The sequence below is a fragment of the Puntigrus tetrazona genome, chromosome 7 (assembly GCF_018831695.1).
Source record: "Puntigrus tetrazona isolate hp1 chromosome 7, ASM1883169v1, whole genome shotgun sequence".
NCBI classification, from domain to species: Eukaryota; Metazoa; Chordata; class Actinopteri; order Cypriniformes; family Cyprinidae; genus Puntigrus; species Puntigrus tetrazona.
In genome coordinates, this window is record NC_056705.1 from 27,221,528 (window position 1) to 27,234,116 (window position 12,589).

A 12,589-nucleotide genomic window follows, 5' to 3' on the forward strand; every position below is an offset into this window, starting at 1 on the left:
ACTATAGCATGGTAACAGTTGCACGAGTCCCTGAAGTCGTCCTCAGTGTGCAAAGATGGATGTCAAAAGTTTTCACTCCCCAGGTTTGCCCTTTATTTGCACTATTCAATACAAAAATAGCTGATATATTTATTCACATTAAACATTTATCTGATACAATTCATTTCATGATTTACCTTTGGTGGCAATGGCATGTGGCTGTGTGCTTCCTGGTACGTCACTCACGGTTGAGTTATTAGTATTTATGCGTGTAGTTTCACGCAGACACAGTCAAGTGCCGCTGCTGATGCAGTCATGCCGCCTCCTGTCCCGCCAGCTGCACCTTACTCTCAGGCGCTGCCGTTCATCCCGAAACGCCAATGAAGCAATGCCAAAAAAGTGCCTTTTACTTTTTCTGAGCGCAGGCGTAGCACGGGATTAGCCAAGTTGTCATCACACAAAAAGTTGGTGTAGTTCTGAACCGGGTGAGAGATCATCCGCGAAAGCCTCTCCTCAGTAGCAGCATGACCTCCCCACCTCACAGCACAGCGACGGAGACTTCGTGGACTATTGGACCTTCAGAACTGGAGATGAGTGAAGCTCCGCACGTGCGAAATGACAGCGTGTGGTTCGGCAGTAGTCCCTCGGCGTCCGCGGAGCCGGCAGTGATCACTCAACGCCAGGCATCTCACCTCCATCCCCGCGTGTCCGTGTACAGCGCCACCCGTCCCACTCTCTCTAGATCCTACTTTCAAGGACGTGTGTACAATTTTTTGGAGAGACCTTCGGGTTGGAAATGCTTTGTGTATCATTTTACAGTGTGAGTATTTAATTCCGATTGCTTTTGAGAACGAGAAACGGTGTACAGCACAATCGTGTTTTCCTATTCAGAATTATATATTTTAAAAAATGGGTTATTGTTGCAAGAGGCACTGCTTTAATCAATGTTTGATAAGAGCACGGCGTTATGCAAGATGATTGTTCAAGGTCACTTTTCATTCTGCGCGAAATAACCTTCTCTTTAGTGCAGCCTTTCAGCATCGAGAAATTAAGTTATCTTACAAACAATGAATAATTAATTTATTGCAATGTATGTCATTTATTATTGAGCTCTGCATAGAATTCGCGGACGTTTTCATTTTCCGTAAGTGTTTTAAATATTAAACAACCGTTGTATTAACTGATACACTGGGGAAAAAAATGGAAATTAACTATTTTATGTAAACTCAAAACATGCATCAATCCAACCAACCTACAATGCTTGTTGGTTTGATTTTAATAAGTCAGAATTGTGGGCCCGTGCACAGAAAAAGCATAAAAAGCTGTTACGTCCTTACCCCAATCCTTTTGCTAAGCCTCGCATTTTTATCTCCACTACACTTCCCAAAAAAAGTAAAAGCAGAAAGTAAAAAAAAAAAAAAAATCTGAAAATTGATTGATTTCTGAAAAGCTGCCTTGAGAGGCGTTATTTGATATTCTGCAAATTTTGGAATAGCAAGTGAACAAAAATGATTGCTATCGCTTACAGTGTCTAGTACTTGATCTGAGATCATCTTTAATGCAATGAAAGCAACCTAAAAGGATGCTTTTCGGCATAAAGTAGTTGTTTTGTAATTCTCAAAATGACTGGACTGATTAGACCTTTCATGGTATCTCGAGCGGCAGAGGAGGTGATAGCGGGCGGCTAAACTTGGCTGCAGAGGTGACTCTGTTCAGCAGGGGCCCCGTGGGTTTGGTAACCCTGTGACTCAGTGCTGTTGGGCAGAGATGCCACGAGAACATGGGAATCTGACTGTGAGGCGTCGTCGTCTTGTAGAAACCGTTAACGGCTTCCCTAATCGTGGATCGTTTGACTGATACTTGGTTTAATGCGTTTGCTAGAATGATGAGCATGAGGCCGAGGGTTGGAGGTTAGTCTGTAATTAACTGGTGGCTTGTCATGTAGCACATGCATTTTATTCAAAGTGATTTATGGTGTACTAATATTGTGATGGTCCCTATAGAGAAAATTGAGGTTAATTGCATCGCTTAAGGGCACAATTGGGCTCTCTGGGCTCCTCAGTGCATAATTCATCCCCCACCTGTTGCATTTCTAGCCCAGGGCCTTGAGCGGTAGTCGACCACTTGACCACACTGTTAACTGCAGCAGGAAATTGAAGAGTCTCGCCTGAATACGGAAGCGTTCTTCTGTGGTGTGAGTGTAGGAGGAAGGCTGCGTTAGCCAAGAATGTGCACAGGCTTATCGCCGCTTCAAAGCCTGCAAAGCCATGGGAGAACGAAAGGCACTTATCAAAGCGTGACCCTTGTTTGCGTGCATGTGCACATGCTGTTGGAAAAACTAGTAATTGTGTGCCGTTCATTGTTATTGTTATCTGGCCAGCGGTATAAGTGAGTGAAATGTCCCTCGATGTCACGCGGCCTTTACTAAGCACAACAGAGAAATGTAGAAGAAAGGTAGAAGCGACCGATTTAATCACACTGTAGGATTCAGTTAGTGTTTAGCACTTCAAGAATCTCTGTCTCTGTCTCCGTCTGTCTATGTACGTATCTTTCTGTTTGTCTGTGTCTATCTATCTATCTATCTATCTATGGGTATCAATCTTGACGTCTATCTACCATCTGCTTGCTTGCCTGTCTCTCCGTGTCAAACTCTACGTTAGCGTTGGCAAATTTGACTTTTCTGGTTAAAAATGATTATGCGTATTCGCTTTGCTTGCCGTTAATTACGGATGCACCCAGTTTTGGTTCGTGGGATTCAGCGGCGACTGTGGTTGACTCTGTGGTTGTCTTTAGCTCAGTTTGCACACACGTCAATTGATTCTTTCTGATGCATTGCTTCCCCAGACTTTCCTTTTTCACTCTATTAAATGCTACAAATTTTTTCGGTTTCTGCAGGTATGAATAGTTAAAATAGCATGCTGCATATTTGATTCTGTTTATCTCCACTCGTCAGAACACTGCTTCTCATTGCTCTGATTATTTTCTGTTGATCTTACCTCTAATTGCTGTAAGCAACACAGTCGTTTGCTGCGTTTATCATCCACCGACTAACCGCCGTGGATTGGTAGATCCATTATTCGTCGCATTGCACGGTAGCCTGCGGCGTGTTTATTGACATGTAACTTCTCCCACAGACTGCTCGCGGCTGGTTCAAGGTCATTCAGCAATAATGATTACATAATAATATAGATATTTGTCAGGCAGCCATCTTACCCCAAGGTTATGTTTGTATGTTTACTTACATTTCTGGCCCCTCCCTCTGAATTTGTGATGACAGGCAACAGCTGGGCACTGTTTGTCTGTGGCAGCTGGGTTTCATACCTCTTGGTGTTTCATTTTTATTGTTAATTCAGTCAGACTGATGAATTATTGAGCTGATGAAGCTGTTGTAATGGGTTAAGCGTCATCCCAAAAAACAAACACTGAAAAATAGCATTTACAAATTAACAAAGCGTGTACTGAATACTGTGCTGTTGTTGCTGTGTATCAGATTATATTAACGTACATTTTTAATTACAAGATTGATTTAGTTCCTAATTAATCAATAAGGTATTTATATACCAAAAAGCTGTTTTTTGCATTCTTCTTTATATGCTGTTAGACCGGTTACTTAGGATTTGTTCAGATTGATCACATGGCTGCCTGTGAGCAAACAATCTTTTCTCACCAAAAGAAGATCTTTTTCTTTTGTCTCAGGAGTTACAACAAAGCCTCTGTTTGGTTTCGACTGCGTGCACACGATGACCTTGCAGTGATGTGTTACAGGGACTTAGAAATCAATCTGTACCCTTTACAACACATGCAATTTTGTTTGTTTTTTCCCCTCTCTCTCTCTCAAAAAAAAAAAAAAAAGAATAAAAAATCAGATTTCTTAAAATAGAATAATTTAGTCAATCAAAAGGCCTATGAGAAAAGATGCATTTCCTTAAACGAATATATTCAGGCTGATTCCAGCTAACAAATATATTTTCTATGAATTTTTAATCATTTCTCTGAACGTTCAAAATGTCCAGTTGTTTTTTTCTTGGTTATGTAAACATTACATTGATAATTTACTTGTGATCACCAGTAAGAGACGTGTTATTATAGTTATAAATGATGACGTGACGTCTTCTTTTTATGTCTACAGATTCCTCATTGTGCTTTCTTGCCTGATCCTCAGTGTGCTGTCCACCATTGATGAGTATCAGACTCTGGCTAATAAAACACTCTTCTGGGTGGTGAGTCTCAATGCTTTAGACTTACAGTGTGTAATATTGTCAAATGAATCTAAATAATTTTGCTGCCTAATACAATATATAATACCTGGTGATGATGACCTTGGATAATTGTAGAAAATAGGCATAACGCACAGGAATCATCAACTAATCTGGATTTACAGCGTTGGACCCAAAAGCAGCTATTGAAGATGGTATTGATAATATTCACATTTGCATGCGTTTTTATTTATATATTGCCTTTATTTAGATATTGCTCGTTCTCCAGAGAGTCTGCTGCCATCGACCTCTTCCAGCAGAGGGCAGCAGTTCGTCACTTTTCATCTCATTTGATGCAGTAGCTTTACATTTTTGGTTGCTCCCTTCTTGAAACTAGAATGATTTTTGCCCACATCTAATGTAGGAAAAAGAAACACTCATGTAATTTATCATACAAGGAACGTTAAAGGGTCATCAATTACTTATTATTATTATTATTGTTTTGAGTTGATCACAGTAACAGTAGCTGGGAAGACTGTAACTGTCAATCTAAAAGCCTAAAAATATATAAAAAATAAATCTGTGCCCTGTATTCCAGGACTTTGAAGTCCTATGTTGTTAGGAAAAGTTGTTATTTACTGATCTTTCTCTTCTCTGCCTTCAAAACAGGCCAGACAACACGAGGAGAAAGGGAATATGAGCTAGGGCACACGGCACAGTTAAATGTGCCAAAGTGAATACGATTTGAGAACGTGGGCATTCGTTTTAACACTTTTCATTTTGAGAACCACTGTCTTGATGAATTTAAGGCCTGGTAATACCCTCAGCATTGTAACTGACACCACAAAGTCTCCGTTGGAGGAGCTGGCTCGGTTCACAGAAGATGAAGGTGTTCTGTTGTCTAGAACGGCAGCTTGAGCTGGCACTCTTAAATCATTCTGTTTACTTTGTTCAATAATCCATGGCAGCGTTTCTGCTAAGCATTAATTGCTTCAGGCCTTGTTAGCGCATCTGAGGCTTTGTTTTGATCAATATTCAGATCACAGACTGTCAAGTAATTAATGCGCTCGTCGAAGCATTTCCTCCCTGACAGGGGCTGTGTTAAATATGAACATAATCAATACCAGATTCAAAAACAATAGCTAGCTTTTGTGTCAAAGGTCCAAAGCCTCAATGCCATATGTCTAGATTAGTCAATACTCCCCGGCATGCAATATGCGTGTTTGCAAGCTTACGCTGCCTGTTTACAGGTCGAAGAACGGAGACAAAAGAGAATCAATTGTCTAAGGCTGGCAGAAAAAGGAAAAAAGGAGGGTTGGAGATTATAACTAGTGACTGCATGTCAGAGGTCAATCCGACCGCCGGCTAATGGGATTAAATCTATGCGCTGTGTTCATTAGCTGATGCCTCGCATCGCAAGTTAAATCCACAATCTAGGGCTTGGTGCAGAAAAGGCCCTTTTGGATTAGCTTTCTTACAGCAGCTCTGAGCTTAACCAAGCTTACAACAGGTGCTATCTATTGTGTGTTAAGGGTAACTATCAAAAATCAAATAGCGTACTTTTAGCATGGGTGGATACTAACTTGAGGGAGAAGGGTGTTCTCACAGGAAGTAGAACCCTTGTTTTAGGGGCTGAAACCCTTATTTAGACCCAGCCACCATGTCATCCCTACCCCCCACCCAGTTCACACCCTATTTTAATGAGGCACGGCCCTCTACATTGCGTCTCACAGCTGTTGAGGCAAACAAAAGCACACTTGCCCCTTTCTACATCTTTTCATGACGTTCAAACTGCTCGCTAAGCCACGATCAAAAGTTCTTTACAACGCTTAAATGTTTATGGGTCACAGACGTATAAGAGTATCCATGATTAAGAAATAACATAAATAAATAAATGTAAAAAAGAAAATATATTCTTAGATCTTTGAATGTCTTTGTATCCATGTTGTGAAACACGTGCCAGTGTATATGTTGATTTGTTAAAAAAAGTAAAAAATTGTATTTGTATATACACTTCGATGATTAGAATGTTATTTACTTTATAAATATTAAATATTAATATTTATTGTGGGGCATAAACTGTGCTGATGGTCTAGCTAAGAAAAAAGTTAATTTTGTACTCTCTCACTCATAAAAGGTCAAATTTTGTGATATTTTTAGAGATTTGTTGATTTTTGACCCATGCTTGTAGATTGGACCACATGGTGACCAAAATTTGTTTTAATATTAATAGGCAATGGATCAGTTTTGTTGAAATATTTCTTCCCTGTTAAATAATGATGAAATTTTACAAGAAATTCTGTTCTTGTAATGAGACTTTTCTTCTTCGTTCTCCTTCATATCAGGAAAGTGTCCCGGAATAAAAATCACTAATTAATTAAAAATCAATTAACATATTTTCGAAAAGAATTAATAGACACCATACACCATATTATTAATCCTACCGGTTTAGCAGATCTCATGTTTTTAGATCCCCACATTTTCTTTTCTTTTTTACTTTGAGTAAGTGCTTATGCAAATGAAGCTAAAGCTTATCAGGCAAATCTTACTAAGTGCAGATTAATCATTAACTTAGATCAATTGTTCAACTCTTTTACCGGTGTCAGCCTCTAATAGTCTTGATAGGCCCTCTTAATCCATATTAGCATGACATTGTTTCACCGTGAGCAGGGAGAGCTACTGCACATTAGCACTACTTACAGCCACACACATGCCACTGACACTTATTAACTGAGTCTATTCTGTGAGCGAAAAAAGACCATTGTGTGTGTCACACTTCTGGGGTGATGCCTCAGAGGTCGATCATTACCTGCGTAACAGCGCCAGGCGGCAGAAGTCACACGGGCGCTCGAAAGTCACGCAGGACACCGCACTGTCCCGACACCGCGTGCCTCGCAAAATCCCACACCCAAGGGTTGTGATCTCACCTCTCACGTGCTTCCCATGTGAAGCGTCATGGCTGTCGTCGAACTTCCTCCATATGCTAAGTGTGATAACACATCATGAAGCTCTGTCTCGAGGTGTTGTGAGGACAGTAGTCCCGCCACGAGGTGTTAACCCCTTTTCCAGGCAATTATCAGCTACAGATAGAACCCTCCCCTAATTGGACAGAACACAGATGTCGCTGTCTTTGTCAGTGAGGGCCTTGTGTTAACCGAGGCCCCCCGTGAATGGCTAATATAACTGTAAATGAACAAAAGCCTATATAATGATGAAATGTTTCCTATTTGAAACCACCATGAATGTGCAATGAGCATTTATTGCTGTATTTGAGCAATCTGTGGTAATGTTTTAACCCTGGGTCAAAGGAGCTTTTAGGCTTTTTGTGATTCATGCAGCTAATAGAAACTAAACATTACCCTTGCATTTTTCTGTAGCTCTCTAAAAGATGTTCTGCAGCGATTAGGGATGTGATGTGATTAATTGCCTGAAGTGATATTCGCCGTTATGAAGTGAAAGCACTTCCTAACCCCTGGAGTTTTTAAATATTCGTTTCTAAAGCTGGTGGTGTTTGAGGTGTTAGGACAAATCGCCTTCATCCAATTTGCAGTGATAAAACACTTCATCGGTTACCCTCCCCCACAGCAGCAAATGTCGTTCTATTGTGTGTGACAGGATGTAAAGGACTGCTGGGAAATGCAGATAAATCTGTGTATCTTCTCAAAAACGTTTTAATGTGAGGCTTTTCAGTCAGAGGGGTTAAAGCGAAATATTTCTCCCAAGTGTGGAAATTGTGTCACCATTTACTCGCCCTCATGTCCTTCCAAACCTGTATGATTAAAGTTCTTTCATCACACGTTCTCCAGAATAGCATTTTTGATCTAACCATCCCTATAAAACCCATTGATTCCAAACTAATTGCTTAAAAGCCTTCATAATGCCACACCAGTAGCTTATTTGGATTGTGTCTTTCTTTTCAAGAGTGTGAAGGGTTAGTTAATGCCACCGGGCTTTGTTTATTATCAGACTTCAAGTGTTTACTTTGGCGAGAGCATGAAAGGCTAAGGCAAAAGAAGCCACTCGATGCCAAGTCACGAGCTCATAATAAGTCCATTTTTAATATTTAATGTAATCTTGTAAGATTGAGGACAAGGGTCAGCTGGCCCTTGCTGTTATTACAGTGAACCCTTCCTCTGCTCACCCTGGCGACCGCATTCCAGCTGCGTTTTGGATGAGATATCTCATCGCCATGGTAACTGAGAGAGGCCCTTGCATCTGGGGTCCTGTTTCCTCTCACCCTACACCAAACCCCCCCTCAAAACTGATCCCATGGCCTCTGTCGCCCACTGGCCGTCCACCCAGACCTTTCGAATGCCAGCTGGTCAGTGTGATCACAAGCCTAGATTTAATTAGATAGCGAGTAGCAGCAGCATGGAGTGAGAACTTCTAATCGGACGTCTAATTAGAGAGTTCGAAAAGACTATTCTGAAATATTTTGAATATTTTATGCTATTTTGAAACATTAAGAAAACATAACTTTAGCTCTTTCTTCTATCATTTATCGAATAAATGAATAATGAAGTATGATTGTAATTTTCCGAAATGCACCTAAAAATATCTAACTGGCGTGTAACTTGACAAATAGTGAGTCGGCCTACTTTCAGTTGCTTTGCAGGCTCTCTCCTCTGCCGTGACCTCAGCTGGTCCAGCTCACTTTTCTGCTACTGTGTGTTGTTTCACACCTCATGTTCTGTCTGTTCCCACAGGCTAGGGCTGTGCCTGCAATTTCATTTCATTTTTGGAGGAGCTTTAGACAGGCTAGGCAAGCGAACTCTCCGGCTTTGTGCCAGCAGCCGTCCCTAGGCAGCTGACCAAGCTCCTTCTTAGCCTCTTCTCAGACCCGGATCCAGCTCTCCAGACTGCTTATGTGACAGAGGGCTTCACGGCCAGCCTCATAACTCATACATGTCTGGTTCCTCGCAGCTCTCAAAGGGCCTGCGCTCAGCAGACTCTCAGCCTTCTTTTGTTTTCTCTTCTTTAAGAAGGAGACGAGGGCAACTGCTGTTGTTGGCCATGACCATGAACCAGCCGTCCTGTGTTTTTCACACAGCCCTGTGTCAGTGTTAATACGCATCTGCTACACGCATCCCATGTATATTAGTATTATATGCTTTATGAATTGCAAACTACGTTCCAAATGATGCGTGACCAAATAATTTATTCAGCTATTATCTTTTATCCCACACAAACAACAAATACGACGAATTCAATGGATTCTTTGTCTACTGAGCTGTTGTTATATATCATGGTCATGGGATTGCTGCGTTGAGTTGCAATAGGTGCACAGCACACAGTGGAGGATTTTGTTCTGGGCATACCTCATAAATATTTTAAAAAGGCAGTACTATTCCTCATGAGGAATATCTAGATCGCCATAGAGCTCTACAATGACAGCCATTCACATTTTCTACATAATAAAGCTGTATTGTTAAACCCATTCTCAAAGCAGACGTCTCATTGCTCAAATAAATTACCTCCCTGTACTTACAGAGTTATATTGTAGCACGGCATTTCTCTGTTGAATCAATTAGCTCTTTATACTTACATTGTTATGTTCTAGTAAATCTCACATTAAGTCTCAGTTACAATCATTTCTCATCGTCATAAGCGCATAATATCACTAATATATGCATTTAGCGCTCTTTTGTGTAAGTGCGTCTGTCTCTTTCATTCTGCAGGAATTAGTGCTGGTATTGTTCTTTGGAGTGGAGTATGTGGTACGCCTGTGGTCAGCCGGATGTCGGAGTAAATATGTGGGAATTCAGGGCAGGCTACGCTTTGCCCGGAAGCCCATTTCTGTTATCGGTGAGCTTGTAAATTCATTTTCAAAAGAGCCTCTTTTAGTTTTCTGGTTGTTTTTATTGATCTGTCTACATGTGTTTCCTGTTCTAGACATGATCGTTGTGGTGGCCTCCATTGTTGTGTTGATATTTGGCTCTAAAGGTCAGGTATTTGCCACCTCTACTGTCAGGTAAGGTTAATATCATAATAACAAGTCCAGGGGTCTTGTCCCATGTGGAGCAGGATTAATGACATTTAGATGTAATTTGTTTACATTGTTTTAAAGTCATGACATGATGTTGTTTACAGAGGAGTCCGCTTCCTTCAAATCCTGCGAATGCTGCATGTGGATCGACAGGGAGGAACCTGGAGACTGCTTGGATCGGTAGTCTTTATTCATCGGCAGGTGAAGCATTTGTTTGTTAGTTTTTTTTATTTTTCAAATCCCAACAGATTCATGGATGTTGGTAAAGAACTTAAAGAATGCTTTAAGCGGATTATTTCTGTGGAGGCACTCAGCAGACCAACAGCAAAAGAAAAAAAATGGCCAATTTCTGTGAATTGTCAGTGGTTTTTTTAAAGAGGAGAATAAAGGAACATGCAGTGCAGTTAGAACATTTTAGAAGTATTTTATATTCGGTATTTAAATAGTGTTTTAAATGTACATGATTAAAAAATAATAATGACATTTTATATATATATATATATATATATATATATATATATATATATATATATATATATATTCAGTTATAAAAATATAATCAGTTAGATTTTAAACTCTTAAATGAGAAGTTCTTAGGACCAACAGGAGATTAATGCCAGATTAGTCTGGGTTAAATATTAATATTAACGATTTTCATTTGAAACATTCCTAATGCTGATTCATAAAAGCCTGCTTACTCTGTAAGTTATCAGTAGCTGCTTAAAAATATATATTTGTAAAGAGTTTGTCTCTTGTAAATGTAACAGCATTCTGTTGAAGGTGACCTGTGCCTTGTTAATAGTTTAAAATCTAATTCAGCATCAGCATCAGTACACCGCTTCTCAACAGCAGCGGGACTCACAAAAAACCAAAAAGTACAGCCAGAATCTAAAAACAAATAACTTGCTTGAGCCAATTCTTTTAATAAATAATTTCGAATGAATCCCCATGAAACATTACCCTACTGTAATTTACAGTATTAGCTTTTTTTTTAATAATGAAATGTTATTTAAAAAAATAAACACTATAACTGAAACACACCCAAATAAACTGGAATCAAACTGAATCTCTACCCAACACTAAGAATGGTCATTTTTAACACTGTAGAGTGTAACGGTGTATCCTTTTTCTAGGAACTGATCACAACTCTTTATATCGGATTCCTTGGGCTCATCTTCTCTTCCTATTTCGTGTACCTGGCGGAGAAGGATGCCGTAGATGACAGAGGTTTCACAGAGTTTAGCAGCTATGCTGATGCTCTGTGGTGGGGTGTGGTATGTAGATCCCCACCCATACCTTTCATTGACACAATGGCTATTACATGGATAATTGAAGGCATACATCAATGAACTGGATCGTGTTGAGTAATGGGTGTTGCATGTCAATGTCTTTTCTGTACATATGCTCAGGTGACAGTAACCACTATTGGCTACGGAGACAAGGTCCCTCAGACTTGGATAGGGAAGACCATTGCATCATGTTTCTCTGTCTTTGCCATCTCCTTTTTTGCCCTCCCTGCTGTAAGTTACAGAGATTTAATAGCCAGAGCAATTGTTCCCCGCACAGCAGGCCAGTGTATGAGAAGAATAATAGTATTTCCCCACAGGGAATCCTAGGCTCCGGTTTTGCTCTGAAGGTGCAGCAGAAACAGAGACAAAAACATTTCAACAGGCAAATTCCTGCAGCTGCATGCCTGATACAGGTGTGCCTGACTGGTACCTATAGATGTGATATTGCTTGTTGTTTGTCGGTCGTGATTTCCAGAGTCGATCTGTTTCTTCTGTTCTCATGCTGAAGGCATCCTGGAGGTGTTTTGCCTTAGAAAATCGTGATTCTGCCACCTATAAGTTATTTGTGAAAAGGAACATGAGCAGTTCAGTGTCCAGCCCTAAATTAAAGGTAGGCTACCAACCTATTTGAACATGTATGCACAGACCGAACAGACTTAATACAACAATTTACAAAAATGAAATAAGTAGTTAATTTTTATAATTAGTAGTATAGTATAATCTATATAAAATTAATAAAATTCTAGAAAACCATATAAGTCATAGGTCACGGGGGTATATTTGTAGCAACAGCCAACAATAGATAGCATGGGTCAAAACTATTGATTTTTCTTTTAAGCCAAAAAATCTTTAGGGCATTAAGTATTAATAGATTTCCTATCATAAATATTTAAAACTAGTAATATGCATTGATAAGGACTTTTTTTTCGTTTAGTTTTTCGTTCATTTAGTTTATTATTTTGTCCTATCCTAAAAACCATACATCAGTGGAAAGCATCTTATAAAAAAAAATCTATCTAAATGACTAAATGACTAGTTTCCACGGATAAATGTATTTATCATTTGAATGAGCTTTATTTTACATTTTTAGTTTAATTTTCATTTTAATTTGTTATAGTAGTTATTTGTGTTTTTAAGCT

The 12,589-nt window shown here is 39.6% G+C and overlaps 1 protein-coding gene across 3 annotated transcripts in view; it reads left to right on the forward strand.

Annotated features, from left to right (window-relative positions):
* Positions 1–287: 287 nt before the first annotated feature.
* kcnq1.1 (potassium voltage-gated channel, KQT-like subfamily, member 1.1) overlaps positions 288–12,589 on the forward strand; it is a 29,255-nt gene continuing 16,953 nt past the window's right edge. For all 3 annotated transcript variants that reach the window (XM_043245538.1, XM_043245539.1, XM_043245540.1), the window contains exons 1-9: positions 288–799; positions 4,109–4,199; positions 9,854–9,980; positions 10,068–10,146; positions 10,266–10,362; positions 11,295–11,435; positions 11,571–11,681; positions 11,768–11,863; positions 11,959–12,060. In XM_043245538.1, coding sequence (XP_043101473.1) covers positions 504–799; positions 4,109–4,199; positions 9,854–9,980; positions 10,068–10,146; positions 10,266–10,362; positions 11,295–11,435; positions 11,571–11,681; positions 11,768–11,863; positions 11,959–12,060 — 1,140 coding nt within the window. In that variant the 5' untranslated portion in view covers positions 288–503. The remainder of the gene's footprint in view (positions 800–4,108; positions 4,200–9,853; positions 9,981–10,067; positions 10,147–10,265; positions 10,363–11,294; positions 11,436–11,570; positions 11,682–11,767; positions 11,864–11,958; positions 12,061–12,589) is intronic.